This window comes from Cervus canadensis, chromosome X (assembly GCF_019320065.1).
Source record: "Cervus canadensis isolate Bull #8, Minnesota chromosome X, ASM1932006v1, whole genome shotgun sequence".
Lineage (NCBI taxonomy): Eukaryota > Metazoa > Chordata > Mammalia > Artiodactyla > Cervidae > Cervus > Cervus canadensis.
This window is the reverse complement of record NC_057419.1, coordinates 1,977,283-2,001,602: the sequence shown is the minus strand read 5'-3', so window position 1 is coordinate 2,001,602 and position 24,320 is coordinate 1,977,283. Positions and strand designations below refer to the sequence as shown.

The following is a 24,320-nucleotide window of genomic DNA, read 5'->3' as shown; positions in this document are numbered from 1 at the left end:
GCTTTCCTGTCTGTGCTGTGTGCCCTTTCCTTGCCAGAAGGAAGGTTCTGTCGCCCCCTCCCCAAATGTCGTCTTAGACTTGAAACCAGACTAGGGTGGCCCTTAATTTGTAGAAAATCTCTGTTTCCCTGAAGTTAAAAGAATTTCTTATCCAGTGGTATTTTTCTGGTAATCTTTCATTTTAAAATACGAAACCATTTTAATTGAGCAGATTCTTCTTGAGTTCCTGCTTTGGGCAAGGCCCTGCAGGGAAGGCAGCGGGAACTTGGTGAAATCACCCATTGCTAGCTCTTTTATTCAAAGCAGCTGAGACTTCCAGAGTGAGTGACAACCCTGGAGCCACATGACAGACACCCTGGGTTCTGAGCCTGGTTCTCTTAGTTTTACCACATGGCCTGTCTTCATGTTTCTGATTAAAACCTTGATTCTAAACATTTCAATGTAATATTGGGAAATAGTCAACTCTGATTGAAAGTACAGTAGTCTTTCAGTATATTTTGGGTGCAGTCAGTTTGGTTTTGTGAGAGTGGTGGGTGTCACAGTGTAAATGTCCAAAAATACGTACCTGCCAGCGTGGTCAAGCAGAATGGACCAACTAGGGAGTTGCCCTTGGCTATCAAGGATTTCCCTCCTGGATTGTGCAGTTTCTCATGGTTGCTCAGACCAAGGGTGTGTGGATGGCTTCAGAAGGGCCCTGGATCTTGGAAAAGAGCTCAGGAGGTTTTCTGCACACACACACAGGGTCTGTGACTTTTGTTGGATTCTCAAGAATGCTTGAGCTAACAACAGTTGAGTAATAATCAGCTTGACTCGTTCCAAGACTCGTAGGGAGGTGCCAATTTGTAGAAATAAATAGTTGGCTTATGTGAGAAAAGCTTTACCACAGCAGAGGTAGTGATACAGAATTCTAATCCCTGTGAGTGAGAAGTTGCTGGCATGTTTACCTGGAGCTCCTTGTCCATGAAATCACGGGAAGCTCGTTTATGGAAATGTTTCTGGGGATGTTGGGGAGTCGAATGAAGGTGTCAGACTGAGGAGGGAGGTGGTTTGGAGACTTGAGTTTGTGTGAGCTGCCCGTGGCCGTGTTTCTGGCTTGGTTGTTCCTCTTTGATGTCCTGACTCTGTCTTTCTCCTAGCAGCCCTCCCACTTCAGGCCTCTGCTAGTGACTCCTGGACCAAAGCTGCCACTGCCTTCACCAGCACCAAGCCTGGCTCTGCTGAGGTGAGTGGCCCCCAGGCACCAAGCATGTGCTTACCATCAAGGGCTGTCCCAGTGGCCCGCCCATGCTCTCCCTGGCCAGGCAGTAAGCCTGGCTCATCGCTGGACACCAGTCTTGTTTTCAGCTCTGCAGGAGGTGCCTGTGTGGGAGGGAGAAAGAGGGGATGGCCAGGGAGTACCCACCCTGGGTCCTTGGTGTCTGGCCATGCTCAGAGTGCAGGGGTCCATGTGTACCTGGGATCACGGGCTCGGGCCAGGAGACATGTCATGCCTCAGGTCTCGCTCTGCAGGACTCAGGTGTTGACTGGCCGTGTGTCCTGCACAGCAGGGCTTTAAGAGCAGCCAGGGAGACAGTGGTGTTGACCTGAGCACAAAGTCCCAGAGTCTTTAGCGACCTCCTCGCAACGCAGCTCCCCGTGTGGCACCCTGAAGCCCGAGGATGCAAGTGGGCCTGGCCTGGTGCCCAAGGCCAATAGCCACAAGGAGCAAACTCAAAAGCAGTCAGAGCCAAAGGTCATCTGGAGCCCGGCTCTCAGGGGCCAGGCTTGGCAGAACGGCTGGTGTCTTTTTTCTTCTTTTCTGGCTCCCATTTCCTTGGAAGCTAGTGGTCAGGGTCACTCCAGGCTGTGTGTCTCAGCCTCTTTGCTTTTCCATCAAGGATTCAGAACAAGGCTCAGGACAGAGCACGGAGCACAGACTGGGACCCATCGGAAGTGAGCGCTCTCTGCAAAACAGAAAGGGCTCCGAGGGGGCCGAACAGCTGCCAGGCGCTGTGGTTCCCCATTCATGGGGTGGAGATTCACGGGGACTCTGTGCTGCCAGTGACACCCATTGAATTTGGAGCCAACCCGAAGGTGAGGCTTGAAGTGTTTCTTCTCCGCACCGCCCCAACCCCTGTTTTTGGTGCTTGGAGAGGAAGGAGGGGCCTTTCCTGGAGGAGTGGGCTGGTAGGTGCTGGCAACACTCCAAGGGATGTCGTGGGGTGGCATCCTGGTTGAAGAGCTGCTATGGGCTGGTCCCATCTCCCTGCCAATGCCAGGCAAGTTCTCAGACCAAGCAGGAAGCCAGGCAGGGAAGGGGATGGCTGCCTTGCTTGGGGGCTTTTTGGAAACAGCTGGCCATTTTGTTCACATGGTGAATACTGCTTACTTATTTACTTTTAAGTCTTTATTTATGTGGCTGTGCTAGTAGTTGCGTCACATGGAGTCTTTGATCTTCGTTGCGGCATGTGGGATCTAATTCCCTGAGCAGGGATCGAACCCGGGCCCCCTGCATCGGGATCCCGGAGTCTTAGCCCCTGGACCACTGGGGAGGTCCCATACTGGGTTTTTTGAGTTGCTGAGGCGATGGGTCTACTTCACGTGTGTCTCTGCCACAAGGCGAGCCAGGGTGATTTCTGTGGGCCTTGTTCCCTTTTTTTACAGGACTCTGATTTCAGCTTGCAGCCCGGCTCTGCCTCTGGTCCCACAGGGATTCCAGTTGTCAAACCTCAGGACGCATTGGCCATGCTTCTACTGCCCAGCTGTGTGGTCCCTGTGCCAGCAGGCCCCGGGGAAGAGAGCCTCGTCAGTGTGGCTCTCGGGTTGGGAGGGTCGGTTTGTGTCTTGGTGCCATCTCTAGCTAGTTGAACGCCCTTGGCAAGTTGTTCCACGCTCTGGTTTTGTGAGCTTAAAATGGAGTGGTGTAATCCCTAAGGTCTGTTGTATTTGGCACTTTGTGATTCAAAACTTCCCGGGTTCCGCAGTCACACACGTTTGAGAACGCTGTGCTAAATTAAGTAAACAAGTTTCCTTACTCTGCGATTATTCAGAAACCCCATGACATGCAGGTGGGCACTGGACACTGCAGGAAGGGGGTCTAGCGCTGTATCCTTGGAAGGAAAGTTATGACCAACCTAGATAGCATATTAAAAAGCAGAGACATTACTTTGCCAACAAAGGTCCATCTAGTCAAGGCTATGGTTTTTCCAGTGGTCATGTATGGATGTGAGAGTTGGAATGTGAAGAAAGCTGAGCACTGAAAAATTGATGCTTTTGAATTGTGGTGCTAGAGAAGACTCTGGAGAGTCTCTTGGACTTCAAAGGAGATCCAACCAGTCCGTCCTAAAGGAGATCAGTCCTGGGTGTTCATTGGAAGGACTGATGCTGAAGCTGAAACTCCAATACTTTGGCCACCTCATGTGAAGAGTTGACTGATTGGAAATGACCCTGATGCTGGGAGGGATTGGGGGCAGGAGGAGAAGGGGACGACAGAGGATGAGATGGCTGGATGGCATCACCGACTTGATGGACATGAATTTGAGTAAACTCCGGGAGTTTGTGATGGACAGGGAGGCCTGGCATGCTGTGATTCATGGGGTCGCAAAGAGTCAGACATGACTGAGCGACTGAACTGAACTGAACCGAACTGAGCTCTCCACAATTATATCCAGTGCTGCTGTAAATCCATGTACCTGCCTCTTCATGCATAGGTTTGAGAGTTTGCCTTGGGAACATACCTGGAAGAGAATGGCTGCATTATAGGGGATGCAGATGTTCAACTTTTGCATGATAATCTAATATTCTTCCCCAATGTGTTTGGATCAATTTATAGTCCCACCAGAGTGTGTGAGAGTTGCCATTGGTGCAAATCTTGCTATTGAATTTTCTAGAACTTTACATTTTGGCCAAATTAGTGAGTGCAAAAAAAAGTGGTATGTCACTGTGATTACTAGGAGTTTGTCAAATTTGTTTTCAGATTCAGTGGCCTTAAGCTGAGTTACTGAATGGGGCAAAGGGATAGTATTCAAGATGGATGAACGACTTAAGAAAGTTTCTCTGTCCATTTGGGCCACTATAACAAAATACCACAGACCGGGTAATTTATAAACAAAAAAATCTCTTTCTTACAATTCTGGATGCTGACGTCCAAAATTGGAGTGCAGGCCTGATTATGTGAGTGCCCTCTTCCAGGTCACAGACTTCTCCTTGTATCCTCCCAGGATGGAATGGACTAGGGCTCCCGGGGGCTTTCTTCTTATAAGGGCACTAATCCCATTCATGAGCACTCCACCCTTATGACCTGATCATCTCCTAAAGGTCCCATCTTCCATGATATTGGATATTAGGATTTCAACATATGGATTTTGAGGGGACACAAACATTCAGATCATAGCAGAAAGAGTTCTGAGTGAGGTCAGAAGTTAGTACATTTAAAGAAGAGAAAAAATTCACCACAGGTGGAATGCAATGAGTTCACTGCTGCCTGGTTAGCTAACCTCTCAGTTCCTCATGTCTTACCTGACTTGACCTGTGACATCTGCCAGAGTCCACCTGCCAGTCCTGATCTCTTTCTGACCAACTCTCAATGATTGTGTCACATAATTTGGTGAAATTGTGTTTTAAGATTAACCAAGTTGATTCACACTGGGTCTTATGCTTCTTATCTTTTATCAGATAGGTTTAACACTTGGATGAACTTCCAGAAGATTATTTCAAAATATCTTTATTATCATCCCTTCACTGGTTTCTTGTCAATTCCTCTTGATTATCAAACAACTTTAAAATTGATTTTTGAAGCACATGTGGACTCTCATATGGTGTCCTGAAAGATGGGTGAGAATGAGTTTTCAGGAATTTGTTTTAGAGTTTTCTTTGGCCAGAAAGGGTATAGACCCTACTAACTCAGTATCTGTGAATTATGGTTATGTTTATTGATGTTGGAGAAAGCAATTGAGAGTCCCTTGGACTGCAAGATCAAACCAGTCCATTCTAAAGGAAATCATTCCTGAATATTCATTGGAAGGACTGATGCTGAAGCTGAAACTCCAATACTTTGGCTACCTGATGCAAAGAACTGACTCCTTGGAAAAGATCCTGATCCTGGGAAGGACTGAAGGCAGGAGGAGAAAGGTACGACAGAAGATGAGATGATTGGATGGCATCACCGACTCAACGGACGTGAGTTTGAGCAATCTCCGGGAGTTGGTAATGGACAGGGAAGCCTGGCATGCTGCAGTCCATGGGGTCACAAAGAGTCGTACACAACTGAGGGACTGAACTGAACTGAAATCCATCTCTAGAAGTAAAGTTTCCCTCTATGGAACAAAACTGTGTGCTTCATGTTGTTTACAAAGATGACTGTTTGCATGTAGCTCATCATAGATGGGTCTTGTGTCTGAGTCTTGTGAAGTATAAAACATACTTAGCCATTACATCTTGTCTGTAAGCCCTAAGGAAAATTATAGAAATTTGACTGACAAATCTGTTGACCGAAGCCCTCAAGGGAGATTCTTTCTGTGGTGAAAAGCAGTAATGACCATGGAATAATTTACAGTGTAGTGGTGGGAAGTGGGAAGAAAATTTTCAAAACACAGTCTCTAGAAGTCCCAGTTCTCCCATTTGTCAGCTGTGTGCCTTTGCATAAAAGAAGATGCAAAACCTTTATGAGCTCACATGAATGTAAGAGGTGATCAGAGTGTGAATACACATGTCCTCAACCAGTCTTTTTCATATTAGAGTCAAGGACTAAGGCCCTCAAACTTTGCCTTTAAAGTGAGACTTAACCTCAGCCTCTTCTGCCTACTGAGCTCTAGTTCTCCTTGCCTGTTCTGCCTGAAATGCCTGCCATTTAGAGTAATTAACTGTACTCAGACCTGACTGAATACTTGAATCATGTGGGAAGCTTTGAGAGCAAGCTATCATTCACTAGGCACCCATTAAGTGAAAGGTGATTTGTATACATTATCTCACTGGAACTTACCATAATTCTAATGAGGTAGATGCTATTGTTGAGCCCATTTACAGTTGAGTCAAATGGGCCTTGTTCTCTCCCATAGAAAATTTGATTTAATCGACCTGGAGTCTCAGAATTTTAAAAAAGTTTCCTAGTTTATTTTAATGGTAGACAGGTTTGGCAGATTCTAACTAAGAGACTGATGGGCACTGTTATGGACTGAATATTTGTGTCTCTTCTAAATTGTCGAATTTGGGCCACTCCTAAATATGTTGTAACCCTAAGCTCCAATGTGATGGTATTTGGAGGTGAGCCTAGGACTAGATGAGGTCATGAGGGTGGGACCCTCACAATGGGATTAGTGCCCTTATAAGAAGAAGACAGAGAGCCCCCCCCCCATTTTCTCTCCTTTCTCTCTCTCTCTCATACACACTTGTGTTTACCAATATCATAATTACAGATTCAAAAATAAAATAATAGATTCAAGATGCTAAGTCCAAAACAAGATAAGCCCAATGAAATTGACACCAAGATTTATTATAGTCAAATTTCTGAAAACTAAAGACAAAGTATCTTGAAAGCAGTGAGAGAAAAAACTGTGTTCACTATAAGGGAAAGCAACTTTAATAGCAGTGGATTTCTTATCTGAACTCTGGAGGACAAAAGGATGTAAGATTGCATTTTTCAGTGCTGAAAGAAACATACTGTCGATCAAGGATTTACATTGAGACTTAGTATCCTTCATGAATAAATGGGAAATCAAGACATTGTCAGATGAAGGAAAACTAAGAACATTTGTTGCAAGCATATCCTTTAAAAGAATGGCTAAAGAAAGTTTTCTAAACAGAAAGAAATGATAAAAGAAAGTATTTCAGAATATCAGGAAGGAAGAAAACTCTTAGAATTTACTCTCTTCACAGCTTTCTTATATAACATGCACCAGGCACTTCCCTGGCAGTCCAGTGGTTAAGACTGTGCACTCCCAATGCAGAGGGTACAGATTCAATCCCTGGTAGGGGAATTAAGATCCCACATGCCACTTGGTGCAGCCTAAAAATTAAAAATAAGTAACATGCAGCAGTGTTAACTATATTTATCATGTTGTATGTTATAGCCCTATTTTTATTTTTTATTATTTTTTTCTCTTTATTTTTTTCCCCATTTATTTTTATTAGTTGGAGGCCAATCACTTCACAATATTGCAGTGGGTTTTGTCATACATTGACATGAATCAGCCATGGAGTTACATGTATTCCCCATCCCGATCCCCCCTCCCACCTCCCTCTCCACCCGATTCCTCTGGGTCTTCCCAGTGCACCAGGCCCAAGCACTTGTCTCATGCATCCCACCTGTATAGTCCTATTTTTTTTTTTTTTAATTTTTTATTAGTTGGAGGCTAATTACTTCACAACATTTCAGTGGGTTTTGTCATACATTGATATGAATCAGCCATAGATTTACACGTATTCCCCATCCCGATCCCCCCTCCCACCTCCCTCTCCACCCGATTCCTCTGGGTCTTCCCAGTGCACCAGGCCGGAGCACTTGTCTCATGCATCCCACCTGGGCTGGTGATCTGTTTCACCATAGATAGTATACATGCTGTTCTTTTGAAACATCCCACCCTCACCTTCTCCCACAGAGTTCAAAAGTTCCTGTTCTGTATTTCTGTGTCTCTTTTTCTGTTTTGCAATAGGCGTTATCGTTACCATCTTTCTAAATTCCATATATATGTGTTAGTATACTGTATTGGTCTTTATCTTTCTGGCTTACTTCACTCTGTATAATGGGCTCCAGTTTCATCATCTCATTAGAACTGATTCAAATGAATTCTTTTTAATGGCTGAGTAATATTCCATGGTGTATATGTTCCACAGCTTCCTTATCCATTCATCTGCTGATGGGCATCTAGGTTGCTTCCATGTCCTGGCTATTATAAACAGTGCTGCAATGAACATTGGGGTGCACGTGTCTCTTTCAGATCTGGTTTCCTCAGTGTGTATGCCCAGAAGTGGGATTGCTGGGTCATATGGCAGTTTTATTTCCAGTTTTTTAAGAAATCTCCACACTGTTTTCCATAGCGGCTGTACTAGTTTGCATCCCCACCAACAGTGTAAGAGGGTTCCCTTTTCTCCACACCCTCTCCAGCATTTATTGCTTGTAGACTTTTGGATAGCAGCCATCCTGACTGGCATGTAATGATACCTCATTGTGGTTTTGATTTGCATTTCTCTCATAATGAGGGATGTTGAGCATCTTTTCATGTGTTTGTTAACCATCTGTATGTCTTCTTTGTGCCTGCAATGTGGCCCACACGAGTTTGATCCTTGGGTAAGGAAAGTCCCCTGCAGAAGGGAATGGCTACCCACTCCAGTATTCTTGCCTGGAGAATTCCATGGACAGAGGAGCCTTGGCAGGCTGTAGTCCATGGGATTGCAGAGAGTCAGACATGACTGAGCGACTAACACAATTCATTTAACCCCAATGAAATCCTTTTCAGGTAGGTACTATTATTATCCCCACTTTACAGATGAAATAGTTGAGGCACAGAGAAGTTAAGTTTCTTATCCAGGGTCACAAAGCTAACAAACAGCGAGCCAAAATTCATTATCAGGGCAGCTATACCCTACAGTTCAGACTCCAAATCTCTATGGAAACCACAAAACCCAGAAAGTGAAGTAATGGCAGAAGTATGGGTGGAAACTATTGTAGAACCTCAACATGAAACCCAAGTTAGGGATTCAAGGGCACAAGGACCTCACCCTCAAAGGGTGTAAAAAACCCTATGCTCCTTGGAAGACACAGGTTATAGAAAAGCCTAGAAATGGATATTTGAAGCCAAAGGGAAGAATACGAACTGAGTCAAGGATGAGGTGAACCTCAAATGGATGTATGGGATCAGGGAAAGGGAAGAAATCAAAGATGCCTCTGGGGTTTTTGGTTTGGAATGTTTGCAAAGGGATAATGATGGTCTAGGCAGGGTTGGATAGAGCCCTCCCCCAAATGATCAGATAGACAATTTGCAAATTTTTTCCCATTTCATAGGTTTCCTTTTGCTCTCTACTGTATCCTTTGATCCACAAAAGTCTTTAAGTTTGATGTAGTCCCATGTATTTATTTTCACTTCTGTTGTCTGCGCTTTTGGTGTTGTCTCTCTTTTTTTTTTATCATTTCTTACAATTGCATATGAATCCACAATTATCTCAAAATAAAAAGTGTACTTAAGAAACAGAAAAATAATACTCTTAACAGTTTAAGTGAAGATTAGCTAGTTTGATCCTTCATTTTATAGCTGTGAAAACCGGAGGTCATAAAGGTATATTTAATAAAACAGGGTAAATAAGCCCACAAAATACTTTTTATTGATAGTATTGTTAATCTCAAAGACATAATCTATATTTTATATAAGTGACAATCATCTCTTAGAGGATATTTTTAGAGTAGACAAAGAAATAAAGTAAATAGGCTAGCCAAAACAATCATTTATGATGACCCAGTCTTAATTTTCTTCATTTGCAACATTTAAAAGAACTGCTTTATCAAGACATTTGATACATAGACTGTTTATAGCACTAAAAAATCTTACGCTTTTAATGACTATATTAAAACTTGGTAAAGGTTTGATTCTTTTTGCAAAAATTAAGAAACCTCAGCAATTAAAAATGTTCATAACTTTATGAGGAGAAGGATACCATGCAGTACTACATTACTCTAAACAGACGTGGCTCCTTAAATGAGAAAAAAAAAAATCCCCACACACATTTTCAGTGATGTCTGAGTAACAGCTTCTGGAGTTGTTCCTTTTAGAATTTTGCCATGGAAACCACAGCTTCTACAACTGCAGTTATTGCAGAAGTCACTCTTGTATCTATTTCCTTAACTTGCTACCTTGCTTAAAACAGATGCCTCAAGAGTATTTCGTATTCTTTTGTAGAGGAACTAACTGCAATACAGTAACGCCATGGAAGCCCTATTTTCTGAAAAAACCATCAGATTCTTGAAGTGTTAACCACAATCAATTTTGGGGGTGCCCAAACTAGTTTACCAAAAGCCAAGTGCACTTAAAACCAGAGAGAAGTGGGAATTCCCTGGCCGTCTAGTGGTTAGGACTCTGTACTTCCAATGCAGGGGCCACAAGTTTGATCTTGCATGCCTTGTGGCATAGCCAAAAACAAAATAAATGTAAATAAGTGAAACAATAAGAAAACAAGGAAGTGTGTACACACACATATTAAAAAAAAAGAAGAAGAAGAGGGGTGACAACATTGGAGCTTGCAAATCAAAGAGCAGCATAAGAATCATACCCCCACTCCCTGGAGAAGGGAATGGAAACCCACTCCTGTATTCTTGCCTGGAGAATTCCAAGGACAGAAGAACCTGGCAGGCTACAGACCATGGGGTCACAAAGAGTCAGACAGGACTAAGTGACTAATACTTCCACTTTCCCAGGTGAATAGTCTCTTCTGTCTGATGCAAAAACAACAAAAGGAAAACGAACACAACAGAAAGTAGGATGCCAATTCTATCTTTCTGAATCAGTTTTTTGACTTTTATATATCTTGACACTCATTACTCTTTGGATACATTTAAAATGCTTAGTTCATTGTCAACTTTTCTTTTTTGCTGTATTTTAAAGATGACTAAGGGCTTCCCTGGTGGCTCAGTGGTAAAGAATCTGTCTGCAATGCAGGAGACTTGGCTTCAATCGCTGGGCAGGGAAGATCCCCTGGAGAAGGGAATGGCAGCCCACTCCAGTATTCTTGCCTGGGAAATTCCATGGACAGAGGAGTCTGGCGGGTTATAGTCCATGGGGTCACAAAGAGTCAGACCCAACTTAGCAACTAAACTAGCACCACACTGAAAAGATGACTGAATGGCACATACTTGACTTACCTAAAAGAGGGAGTAAAACTGGGTAGTTGTACGGCATCACAAAGAGGTTTACACAAGTTAAAGTCGTACTGGCTTTTAAATAACCAAATGGATATCCAAGTTCATTGTATTTTCCACTGCTAGTAACAAATACCTGAGAAGATCATGAAGTAATGTACAGTTATGACAATAAGGATTTTATGTCAAATCAAACTCATAGCAATATGCTATACCAGCATCTCTGGCACAATTGTAATTTAAAAATGGGAATACTGTTTTCTCTATATTTATGTCAAAAAATAGAATGTTCAGATTGCAATTCTTTTATAAATTGTGTTAGGAAATGAAATAATCATTCAGAGACCACAGGCGGCATCAACAATACCAAAATATTTACTTGGTTAGCACAATGGAAAATTAGGCTGAAATACCACTAAGTGATACCAGCCATTAAAACAAATTGACTTCTCAAAAGAACAAGTGGTGACCAGAGTGGAGACTTAGGAAAATGGAACATGGCCCCATGCCTAAAGCATGCAATTACAAAAACAAAGCCCATTTAAAGGATTATGCTAACACTCCTTATGTGAACTACTATTAAGTCTTGCTCTACTTCCCTTTGATGCAACAATTTCCTACCCATTTATTCACTTTTCATCTAATAAATATTTATTGAGGAGTCTATTACAAGCCAGGCACTGGTGCTAATTATTTTGAGACAATTATATTGAGCAAGGAGATGCTTTGGTTCAATCTGGAAGGCATTTTCTATCGTAAATAATCCTGGTGGAACAAACATTCAATAAAAATGAGAACATTAATCTTTATTCCATATGACTAGCATCTTTTTCCTTATTCCTGATTTGACATATATGATATTGTCAGGTCCCATTCACCTGATATGCTATTCTGGAGTCCTCTAGCTATCATGATTTCTCTGTGTTCCACGTTCACTCTTTGGCCAAATCAGGACATTAGTATATAATTTTATGGACCTAGACCTTTACCTTTTCTAACATCCTTCATCAGGATATTTAAGACAGAAGTCAAACCCTGATGGTGAACAGAACCCACTTACTTTGCTAATTCTTGTTCAACTAGCAACATCACCTACCAGTTCACTGAATTCTTTCTATACTTAGCTGTAGCTCAAAATAAATCTTTCCTATGTAATGGATGCCTCCACAAAACAATGGATTGTGTTAAAACATGACTCATCTACTAGATTTCATCTCTTAATTTGAACCTTAATAGAAACAGACAATTGTAATAAAACATGTTTGACCCGGGCTTCCCTGGTAGCTCAGCTGGTAAAGAATCTGCCTGCAATACAGGAGAACTAGGTTTGATCCCTGGATTGGAAAGATCCCCTGGAGAAGGGAAAGGCTACCCACTCCAGTATTGTGGCCTGGAGAATTCCATGGACTGTACAGTCATGGGGTCGCAAAGAGTTGGACATGACTGAGTGACTTTCACCACATGTTGGATTTCCTCCTATTTCCTAAGTGTGTATAATAGAAAGGGGGAAATCATCATAAAGGATAAAAAAGTTATAGCCAGCAAGGATCAAACCTATAACTCCTCTGAAAGGAGCAGCACTGTTTTTTGTTCCTTGCTCACTCTCTTTCTGTCTTTATTTCCTCCCTTCCCATCCTCATACCTTCCTTCCTTCCCATAAGCCCATTGAGTTTTCCCAAATTCTTTATCACCTGCAGATTCACAGAATTTGGGGGTTCAAAGGGATCATTGATCCCTAGTCTAGAGATCATCTAGTCTAGAGAAAGCGTCTGGTCCAAAAACCACATAGTTGGTGGGAAAGCTAGGGTTAGAATCCAGTTTCCATTATGACTTTCCAAAATTTCCTGGATCCTGGTTCATCTTATTCTTTTTCATTCCCACTAATTCATTGCATTAAACTACTCTAAACGAAAGTAACATAAGATGCAAGAGAAAGACATATGGCACACTTAAGGGGTGCTGCAAGGATCAAGGACAGGATTTCTTAAGTTCCTTTGGAGAAGATTTACAAGGAAGATGCTATATAGAATAAAGGGTTTATTTGGGGGAAAACTGTAATTTGTAATTTTACATGCTTTTATTCCAAAATGTTTTTCAATTCATAAATTCAAGCTTTTGCCTTGATTTTAACTTAGCATGCTCTCATCCTTATCCCTGCATTTCTAGCACATTTTGGTGTGTTTTATTGAAATATAAACATACATTCAAAAATGCATGAATTATAAGTATACAGTTCAATGAATGTTTAAAAAATGAACGTATATGTGTCATCAGAACCCGAATCAAGAAATAGAACCTGACCAGAAAACCCTTCGTGTCTTTTTCTGGTCACCATTCTGTACCCCCAAGAGAAATCACTCTCCTGACTTTTAACAAAATAAAAGGCAGTCTTACATCTTTTTGAACTATATAAAGTTGAATCATATGATATGTGATCTTTTATGTCTGGCTTCTTTTGCTCAGTATTATGAGATCACTCTGTTTCTTGCACTTTTACATCCTTGCTTTACACCTGTTCCTTTTTTTTCTACCCAGTTTTAGCAACTTTGTAGAATTCAAGTAGTTTAAAGACAACTAGTAGCAATGATTTCACATTTTAGGTTGAAACAGATGGTCTGAAAGTGTTCCTTGAGTAAGTAAAACGTAACAATTACTGATTGCTGTAGTTTAGAAATGGAACAAACATTCTTACAGTGTAGGACTTCCTTATTATATTCAAATAAAATAGCTTTGATTACCACATATGGATTTTCACAAATTAAAATCCAAAGGTGAGTCTATTAACAAATAAGCAAGTCCTCCTGGTTGAACTATACCTCTTGGAAGAGTCAGTGTTGTACATCTGCCTATGCATCTCCTTCATCCAAGGAAAATCCATATCACACACACCAATGTGGTTTGTACTACAAGAAGAGCTTGATTACATAATACTAATACATAAAGTAATTTCAGGTTTATGTTTTTGTTTTGTTTTGTTTGTCAAAAATGTCTTACTGGGAATTCCCTGGCAGTCCAGTGGTTAGGGCTCTACATTTTTACTGCAGAGGGCGTGAGCTTGATCCCTGGTTGGGGAACTAAGATCCTGCAAGTCGTGTGGTTTGACCAAAACAAAACAAAACAAAACAAAACCTTTGTCCAATCTGTCAAGTTCACAATAAGGACTGAGAACACTGCTTCAGCTGCAGAAGCCATAGCTGAATAGAATTACATCCTTTAGGCTAGGAATTCTTAACCTGGGGTCCCTGGATAGGCTTCAGGGGAGTCCTCCAAATCCTCAAATATGTAGGCTTCATCAGGTTCCTTAAATGGCAATGTATGGTAGGCTAGTGATTCATATCAGCTTGAAGTTATTAGCTTAGCCATGTTGCTTACTTGATAGCATTTGTCAGAAACATTATTAATAGACTCAGCCCAACTATTCCCAGATTAACCTTTGAAAGTTCTTTCAACAATTCCCAGATCTCCGAGTGGTTCCAGACATTTGGCTAACAACAAAGGGGAAGTACCTGCCAGCAAGTATGGGGAGACTTTCGTTCAAGGATGTACTGAGTTAAGGGTGACGGTTCAAGTTCATATTTGTCAAAGGGAAGTTTGTCTATTACCATTGGCTCACAATCTATACAGGAGAACCTCACAACAGGATGAGATGTTCGTGGAGGCTAAAAAACAAGAGGGGAAAATACAATCTGTTATCAAGACAGTTGACATATCTGACAACTCTGAAACTCTTTTTTTAAGTCCTTGTTGGTCATCCGTTTTTTTTTAAAAAAATTTAATTGAAGGATAATTGCTTTACAGAATTTTGTGGTTTTCTGTCATACGTCAACAAGAATCAGCCATAGTTACATGCAACTCTTTTACGTTTTGTTAAACCATCGCTGAGATACAGATGGCTGCTTTGAGAAAGATGGCTCTTGAGCTCTAAGTGTCATCAATGGCAGAGGGGACTCAGATTCTTTCGCTCTACCATCTACTTGGCATTGGAAGGAAGAAAGGTAAATTTTAACACTCATAACTACAGTTTCAGGGAAGTAAAAAATAAAACTGCCTTGAATATTAAGAACCCTGAAATTCAGACCCACTTTGTGACATTCAAGGACTATCTTCCCTTCACTACTTTGTATTGTAAGGTTTCAGATAAGTGAGAAACTGCTAGGGAAGAGGAAATCCATGAAGCTTTCTACTGAGGTAATGACAGAGCTGGAGCCACTAACAAGCAAGATGAACAATTATAAAGGAATGGAAAAAGCAAGATAGAGACTGAAAATGAGCCGGTCACAACTCCAGGGCCTGGCTGAAATTTTCTTTGCAGCTGAATTTTTATAGCATTTCTCACACCCAAACACCTACTGAACAGCTAGAGATGGGGATGCTTTTGGCTGGGCTGAAAGGCCCGTGTACCTGGGGTACCAGAGCAGATTGATGGATCAGTCATTTTATTAATGGGTTTAGCTTGTGGGGATGGAGACCACCAGTGAGAGAAATGGTGGCAGCAAGGGCAAATGGAGAGAGAAAGAGATAGGACAAGTCACAGGGTCAAGAGTGAAACGTGGCTCGGTGTATTCTTGCTGAGAGATCTCTAAGGCTGATGTGAATATGATAAAACATCTCCTTTTCTTTATAAAAGGGAAAAACATGCTAATTTGCCTTTATGATTTACAAACCTACAAGAGGTTTTGGGGACTGAGCAAAATAGCCTTCCAATGTGCTTTTAAAGCTGGAGGATGGGACTGCCCCTGGTGATCGAGTGGTTGGGTCTCTGCACTTCCAATGTGGAGGCCATGGGTTCAGTCCCTAGTTGGGGAATTAGGATCCCACATGCCCTGTCATGTAGCCAAAATTTTATAAAAAGAAAGAAAGAAAGAAAGAAAAAAACCTGGAGGAATGGTAACACGAGCTATGTGAGTTACCTGGAATTTCTTCAATTCCATTTTTCCCCCCTGATTTTAATTTTAATCAAACTTCTGAAATATTTCTGATTTACTAGATTGAAATCTATAAAAAGACATGAGTGAAACCCCATCACCAGCAATAATGATGCAGATTTGTAACTAAAACATTCACTCTGGGGTTTGAAGAAGCTGACAGTAACTGGGCTCTGAGGTTTAACAAGCATGCCACCTCAGCGTCCTGAGGGACAGACAAGGAGATGGAGCCTCACCCACTGCAGGGACTGAAGATGGCTCTTTAGTCATATATTCTGGCCTTCCATGGGCACCTCTGAAAAAAATGCAGGAGCCTCGAAATAGCAATCAGGAGAAAAATGCAGTTCATGTCAGAAATGTCTAAAATGTATATAGACTATAGATTGGCTGAATCTGGAAGGTAGTGGAAAAGCAGTGACCTTTTTGTGCCTCTTTCCCCGCCCCACCCCTAGCAAGGATTGTTGTTGCTGTTTAGTCACTAAGTCATGTACATCTCTTTGTGACTCCATGAACTGTAGTCTGCCAGGCTTCCCTGTCCATGGGATTTTCCAGACAAGAATTCTGCAGTGGGTTGCCATTTCCTTCTCCAGGGGATCTTCTGAACCAAGAGACTGAACCCACATTTCCTGCATTGGCAGGCGGATTCTTTGCCACTGAGACACGTGGATGCCCTAAGGATTGCTCTGGCCTTTTTATATTGGCTGGGAGGAGGGAGGAGGATGAAAGGGAGAATAGGTTTCATATGGAGCAACTACAGTATCCAACCCTGTTCCACCAAATATAGTGAACAAAAAGATAAATCTTTGCTTAGAGATCATTTTAAAAATATTGCTTAATTACTCATCATTGAAAGACTCTTGAGAGTCCTTTGGACTGCAAAGAGATCCAACCAGTCCATCCTAAAGGAGATCAGTCCTGAATATTCATTGGAAGGACTGATGCTGAAGCTGAAACTCCAATACTTTGGCCACCTGATGCGAAGAACTGACTCATTGGAAAAGACCCTGATGCTGGGAAAGATTGAAGGCAGGAGGAGAAGGGGACGACAGAGGATGAGATGGTTGGATGGCATCACTGACTCAATGGACATGAGTTTGAGTAAACTCTGGGAGTTGGTGATGGACAGAGAAGCCTGGCGTGCTGCAGTCCATGGGGTTGCAAAGAGTCGGACACGACTGAGCAACTGAACTGAACTGAACTGAAAAGTACACTGCCAAGGAACTCAAGTCCACTGATTATAAAAATACTGAAAAGTCATATCAATGTATGACAAAACCCACTGAAATGTTGTGAAGTAATTAGCCTCCAACTAATAAAAAAAATTTAAAAAAAAAAATTAAAAAAAAAATACTGAAAAGTAGGCCCACAAAGTCCCACTACATGTCCAATGGCTCCCTCAGATAATAAATGAATCTCTGCTTTGAAAACGTTTCTAGAACCTATACACAGTGTAAACCAAGTTTTAATTTCCTGAGGAGGTACATGAAAATCAATGCCTGCCCTTTTTATACATTGTGTTTACCATAGAAATCCAGTCAGCGGCTCTGAAATAAAAACCTAGCCACAGATTGCAACAGCATCAAAAATAACGGTATTTTAAAATCTAAAGAGGGTAGATTAAGTGGTAAAGGCAACTGAAAGAAAGAATGCCCTAACAGAAAGGAAGTCCTCTCTTGCTTTTAGGTACAAGCTAGACTTTCCAGTAAGTGATAGAAGGCACAGCTTAAAAGTTTCCAAGCTATTTTAAACAGTTCTCTGTAATCAGCTAATTGAAAATCCAGAATGATGTTTACCTTTTTGTTTTATGACACTTACTAGTGAAGGTAAATTCTGATCTGGCCAAAAAGATTCTGGAATTGGCCAATGTCCAACAGGAACACCAGTCTTAGAGTTAGGCCGCACATAAATGAGCTTATGACAACTATGCCATGGCTGAGCAGCAAATGAATTGCTTGGCCTGGATGAATCCATAAGTCCATCTGAAAGTTAAACAAAAGACAGACTAAGGCATGAATTTCTTTGTATAGCCACTGATCTCCTTGTACAGATTTTTCAGTTGAAAGCAAAGTACAAAACAAGACCAAACCAGTGATTCATGAAAGATGGAAGAAAAAAAGTGACTCCACTAGACTTTCTAAATGTTCTCTCTAGCTACTCTTTTCTATTTTTGTTTTTTGTTATTATTATTATTATTTTTATTGGAGTACAGTTGCTTTACAATTGAAACTCTTTTTATTATCTAATCCAATTCCTCTAATCCGACATCCCATACCCTTCACCCTTAACTATAACCAAAATAGGTAGTTATATGGAAAACTGTCATAAAGTTAGTTTTAAATTTTCTGAGATTTGACACAAATTAAACACACTAAACCACAAGTTATTTTTTCAAATTAGGCGTATGAAAATTGTTCATTCTCTGGTATAGTTTCACATTTTTGGAGTCTGACAAAATAAGTCATAAACTCCATTTAGATTTTTTTTCAACTAGATTAAAAAAGCATTCTTTACTAAACAGTTAGACCCAATGACCACAAAGGCAAATTCACTAAAAGGTAGAAGGAATGATGACAATACAATCAATGTATGTATATAGCTGGGGAGGGAACACAAAGTGAATGCATCAAGTTTATATGGACTACTTCATTACAGTTTCCTTCTTCACCCATATTAAAATCCCATGGAAACTGGGCATCATATAATGCTGAATAATATACCCTGAGTGTATTTTAATTATTTGAACTAGTATATTTCATTTACCCCCTGAAAACAGGGCAAGGCAGAGTTACATAACCTTTAATGTTATGATTCACTAGTCTAAATTATAATTGTAAAAAATATGTGATAATGATTTTTGAGTCTCATGTTTTTCTTAAATTACATATCATTTGATTTACTTATTTAAGCATTACTTTAAACAAGTAATTACTTTAGAGAAGGGGATTTACTGAGGTCCATGGAGCTATAGAGAATACATATAATGGCTTCAGGGAACCAAAAGACCCCCCTCTGAAGTTGGGTTAGTTCACAGTTCTGGGGATGTGGATTTTTCTGAGGAGAAAATTCTTAGCTTTCATCAGAATCTCAAAGGTTAAGAACTCTGGACAAAGGGGAAATGGAACTAGAAAGAATGTTTGAGGTATTTATATGGCACGATCTAACTGGTTTTCAATAAGAAAGTTCCCAGTTCATGGGAAGGTAATGAACACAAAATCATGGACTTGAATGGTCTATCATTACCAATACAACATGTCCTTCCTTTACAATTAATTACTTTGAAATATGCTGTGAGGCCTCAGTCTTCTACAGCAGGTGTTTCTTAAGGTATTTAGCATTTATTATGTTATTTCTGAATGGACTTTAAAGTCATCTTTTGTGTTTCCCAAAAATCCTGTTAAAATTCTTTAGATCAAAGTACATGAAATATATATATTTATATTTATTTGAGAAGTGATACCTTCACACTATCCATTCTTCCCAGTCAAGCACATGGTACATCTCCATTTAATATAGACTTTTTTGTTTCTCTTGGTAGAGTTCTATAAATTTATTCATAGAAGTTCTCGGCCATCTCTACATATGTTTTTGAAAACTTATATTTTAATTGAAGGATAATTGCTTTACAATGCTATATTTGTTTCTACTGTACAACAATGTGAATCAGCTATAAGTATACATATATTCCCTCCTTCTTGAACCTCTCTCCCACCCCTCTAGGTCATCACAGATCACTGAGCTGAGCTCCCTCTGCTATATAGCAGCTTCCCCTTAGCTATGTATTTTATACATGGTAATGTATATATGTCAATGCTACTCTCTCACTTCCTCCCACCCTCCCCTTCCCACCCTGTGTCCACAAGTCCATTATCTATGTCTACAGTAGGTGTTTTTTAATTGGAGTCCAAGAACCCCTGAAATGAAATACAAAACTATGTGTGCATGTGTTGTCCATGTACATTTTTCTGGAGAGAGGGGTCTCTATTTTTCCACTAGCTTCTTAAAGGGTTTTAGAGACTAAAAAGCAAAAAATTCAGGGACCATAGGATCCACTGCCTCAGCAAGAAATGTGTCTTTCTGCCCTTTTGCACTTACCCTTTTGCCTCTCCAGGCAGCTACCACTAATTGTAGCCACAGCAATTAAAATGTATGAATCAGATCAGACAAGCACTGTGGTGATGATGCAGTCTAGGTACACATGGGTATGTATGCTGTGCATGAACTGACAGGAATGAAGACAAGTGATGGCCTAGAACAGAGCTCTGAGGGAGCCATGCAATGGGGTATGATTCCCTTTCCCAATACAGAAGTAGCTCTGCTTTCATATTTTGAGATGTTGAAGTTTCTGTAAAATCTCAGTTGAAGACAAAAGGTTCTGCAGTTAATAAATGGCCAAGAGGGACTTCCCTGGCGGTTCAGTGGTTAAGACTCTGCCCTTCCACTGCAGGGGTCCACGTTCCATCCCTGGTCAAGGAACTAAGATCCCACAAGCCATGTGGTGCCCTCCCTGGCTTCCCCTCACCCCCAAAAGAAGAACAGTGGCCAGGAAAATACTGGGGTAGGATCTTACAGGATACTAGCAGGTCCTGGCTAAACATTCATTACCTCTTCCTGATGTGTGGTAACAAATATAGATTTCATCAAGACAGTTTGACACATTGGCGCTCACAAGACCAAAACCATGTGGCTGGTTAAGTGGCACTCCATCGTGAATCTCCAGCTATTTCATGACTAGAGAAGTGAATAATTCAGCATCATCCTAACACTAGGACCAGAAATATGAAATGGGCAGGGAAAGGGAAGAATGTTCTGAGGAAGAATTGACGTTGAATTAAAGCTAGAAAGGTAGCCACAGGCAACAGATGAATGGCAGTTGTTCGGATGGATGTTTGTAACCACTTGAATGTGGGTGGCTAATGAAGACAGTATCTCTTGCGATTAGTTCAATGTTTTCTCAGTCTCAGACTGCTCTCCTATGTAACACTTTAAGGTTAAAAAAAAAAGGTGATCTACTGTACCTTCTCCAATAGGAAGTGGATCTGGTCCTGTTTTTTCAAAGTTAATAACTACACCACTCTGAACTTTTTGAACTAAAGATTCTAAACATTGATTCAACATTCTTTGTGTTCTAACACAGTAGGAGCGACCTAAACCAGAAGGAAAAACAAATAGTACAAGTTTGATCAAATAAAATACTACTTAACAATACAAGCATTTGAAATCCTAAAATACAACTCAAAATAATCAAAACTACAAGCCACCAGGGAAGCTCACACTGGGAGCAAACCTCACACTAATGATGAGCTTAAGCAACAGAGTTAAAAGATAGAGAAGGGAAAAAAGTAAAGCTAGGATATGGCATTTACGGAAAGTGGTACTCTGCTGCCCTGAATTCTTTCCTTTAGAAATAGTAAATATCTGCCAATACCTCCTGTGACTTCACACATCTGTGTGATGGCAGATTCATCAGTTGGTACACTCCCTATCTGCTCTGGTTCAGTAGAAGCCAATCCAGGCAAACGCAACACCAGGGCAAACAACCTTTGATCCCAACGAAAAGGTTCTTTAGTTAGTTCACTTCCGGGCAGAGGAGAATTCAAAGGCAGATGAAGCTGATAAGGCAAAATTGGAAAAGTTTCATCATAACAACTCATACAAAAATGAAGACAATTCAAGAGTTAAAGGGTTCACTTTTCTCTGATGTTGTCAATAAAATGAGGCAATATTTCAAGGATTCCCAAGATGGAACGTTTGATTAAATTTATTCTTAACTGGGAATGTATGCCTCCCACGCGCAGAAATAGCTGCATGTTCTCTGCCATTTAAACGAAATTTTAAAAAATGAAATCTCACCTCTTCTTGAACACCAGAAGTACTTGTTAACTTGTTTCCATCTGTGATGGTAATTAAAATAGATGGTTCTAAAAAAAATGGATTTCGTCCCTAAAATACATTTAAAAAGTATTAGAGCCATGTAAAGTAATAAAATTGTATTTCAATTTTTACATTTATCTTGCCTGTGATCTCTCAAGTGTGTGATAAAATTTGCCTGGATAAATAAGAAGGAAAAGATTAGGGACTGAAGTGGGTGGGAATCAAAATAACAATCTCTGCAGAGGTAACATTCAGAATAAACTGAGGAATTCTTATAATTCAGGAACCTCTCAAACTAAAACATCCAAATCCCCCCACCCTCTGCTTTCTAGGTAACCATGAAAGATATTAAAGACATTACAATGGCAGCATCATCCACACCCATGATTCCATTCAGAATTTTGGCATAGAAAGGGGGATATAAGTGACTTATATCTGTAACCTGGATGGTGACTCTGGTTATTGTGAGCAGTTTTTACAGTAGAAAAGTGCAATGATCGCTGCAGCAAATGCCATTCTGCCTTCCTCTTATGATAGAGCTTTTTCGTTGACTTGGGGGGGATGAGGGACTTAAGGACTCTGAAAATTTCTCTTTAATTGTCTTGTTCCAATATTTTTCAGCAATTTATTCATCCCATTATAGCTGATGATCTGATGGGTAGGCAATTTTAACTATTTTATGGTCAAAGCACATAAAAGACTCTCCCTAAAGGATTTTTGTTAAAGTATATATTTAAAATACACATGGACCTCTTTTTGGATGTTATGAAAAGGAGCAGAAAACTTGGTTGCCATGCCCAATTTTAAATTCTTACCCCAAGTCACCAAAATAAATTAGCTATACTCACTCAAAGAATTTTTTACCTGTCCATAATTGTCTATTCCAGATATTAATCTATTGAGATTTAACAAATCAAATGAGGATCTTAGAGCCTGACCAAGAGTAGTCAGTCCAGAAGCCTGAAGATTTTTTAGTTCACTCATGAATGTTGCGTGATTTTCCTTCCAACCAGCCTGAAAACCAAACATTTACAAAAAAATTCCCAGTTATACAATGAACAATATATAAAATGCAAACAACCACTAAATAACAAGCATCAAACCTCTAACAAATCAATAATTCCTTGTGTGCATGTGTGTGCTTAGTTGCTCAGCTGTGTCTGACTCTTTGCGACCCCATGGACTGTAGACTACCAGGCTCCTCAGTCCATAGAATTCTCCAGGCAAGAATACTGGAGTGAGTTGCCATTTCCTTCTCCAGGGGATCTTCCCAACCCAGGGACCAAACCCACATCTCCTGCATTGCAGGCAGATTCTTTACCCACTGAGCCATTGGGGAAACCCACTAGTTCATTAATTATATTATATCTATATCTTGACTGATCAAGTGGAACTAAAGCAAGCAATCAGTTTGAGAAAGATCTGCCACCCATAATGATCAAGAGCAAAGATGCAAACAGTGAATTCAGTCCATTATGGCTGGAGGGCTTTGGCTCAAGAAGTCTAGTTTTCTATTCAGGCTCAATCAAACCTACCAAAACACCACAGTATTTACTTTAGTTTGACACTGGGATTGCCAACATCTGACTTCAAGCAAGAGTCCCATCTAGAGGTGGGTGGTCCCTCGGTTAAAAACCCCACAAAGCTATTCTTCAAACCAACCTAGATTTTTATTTATACTATGTAACTAGGAATAGTGCATACAACACAAATCTACAAGGATTATTTAAGAAGTAAATTTATAAAGCATTTTTTAAAGGCACAAGCCAAGTAACTACAATAAGCATTAAACACAATTTCACTCCTCGTTTTCCACATGTTCTAAATGATTCCCTGGTTTGGGGAAGGATCTGGGATGGAACCAACTTTCTGAGAGGCAGTGGGAAAGGCTTGGAGAAGGACATCTGGGTTTGAGGTCTCTTTTCATTTACTGCAGCAAATTATTTCACTGATTTTCAGGTGTGTTTTATGAGCTTTGGTCAGACAAGCTTGACCTACCTCACAGGTTTCTGTAATACTGAGGTAAATCGGTATATATAAAAATATTTAAAGCCATAAGGAGCCATTCAAACAGAAGGGATAATGACACTGATGGTGTTGATAATGATGGAGAAAGATGAGTAGCAAGAGAAAGAAGAACAAAGGTGGAGGAAAGGAAAGGGTCAAATAAAATGACCTTTCATGTTATTACATCAATAATACTTATGAGCGTTTCTTCCTTAGGTTTGCCAACAACTTGTATATTGTAGACTTGTATATTACCCCATGTTCTTACGGCTCTACTGTTAAGTAGCTGTCATGCAAAACATGGTCAGGTCTCATCGCGCCATTGGAGTCAGAAGAGCGTGTGAGCTCGGAACCAGAGGACAGACCTGACTCATCTCCATCACCTGCCCTTAGCTCAGTCAGGGGCTTTGCAGACACACGCCCAAAACCTCCACCACCACCACCCAAACAACAGTGATTTCTGAAACTGTGTTACACCGTGTTGTCTGATGAGATTGGGAGGGAAAGTGGGAACCAGGAGACTTGCTACAAATGCAAATTCCTGGTCCCGACACCAGACCTACTGAATCAAAACTCCGACACCAGACCTACTGAATCAAAACTGGGAGGTAGGCCCAGCCATCTGTGTTATCACCAGCACTTTGGTGTTAGAGAAGACTCTTGAGAGTCCCTTGGACTGCAAGGAGATCCAACCA

General features: G+C 40.8%; 1 protein-coding gene across 1 annotated transcript; it reads right to left on the bottom strand.

Moving 5' to 3' along the window:
* Positions 1-10,729: 10,729 nt before the first annotated feature.
* On the bottom strand, positions 10,730-22,836 carry LOC122435830 (integrator complex subunit 6-like). Its single transcript, XM_043459916.1, has 7 exons — positions 22,483-22,836; positions 21,598-21,687; positions 21,173-21,356; positions 20,763-20,891; positions 17,563-17,726; positions 14,329-14,481; positions 10,730-10,958 (listed from the first exon to the last, which is right to left on the bottom strand). Exons 1-7 carry the CDS (start codon positions 22,645-22,647, stop codon positions 10,779-10,781), a joined length of 1,065 nt encoding a protein of 354 aa, XP_043315851.1. The 5' UTR covers positions 22,648-22,836; the 3' UTR covers positions 10,730-10,778.
* Positions 22,837-24,320: the final 1,484 nt, after the last annotated feature.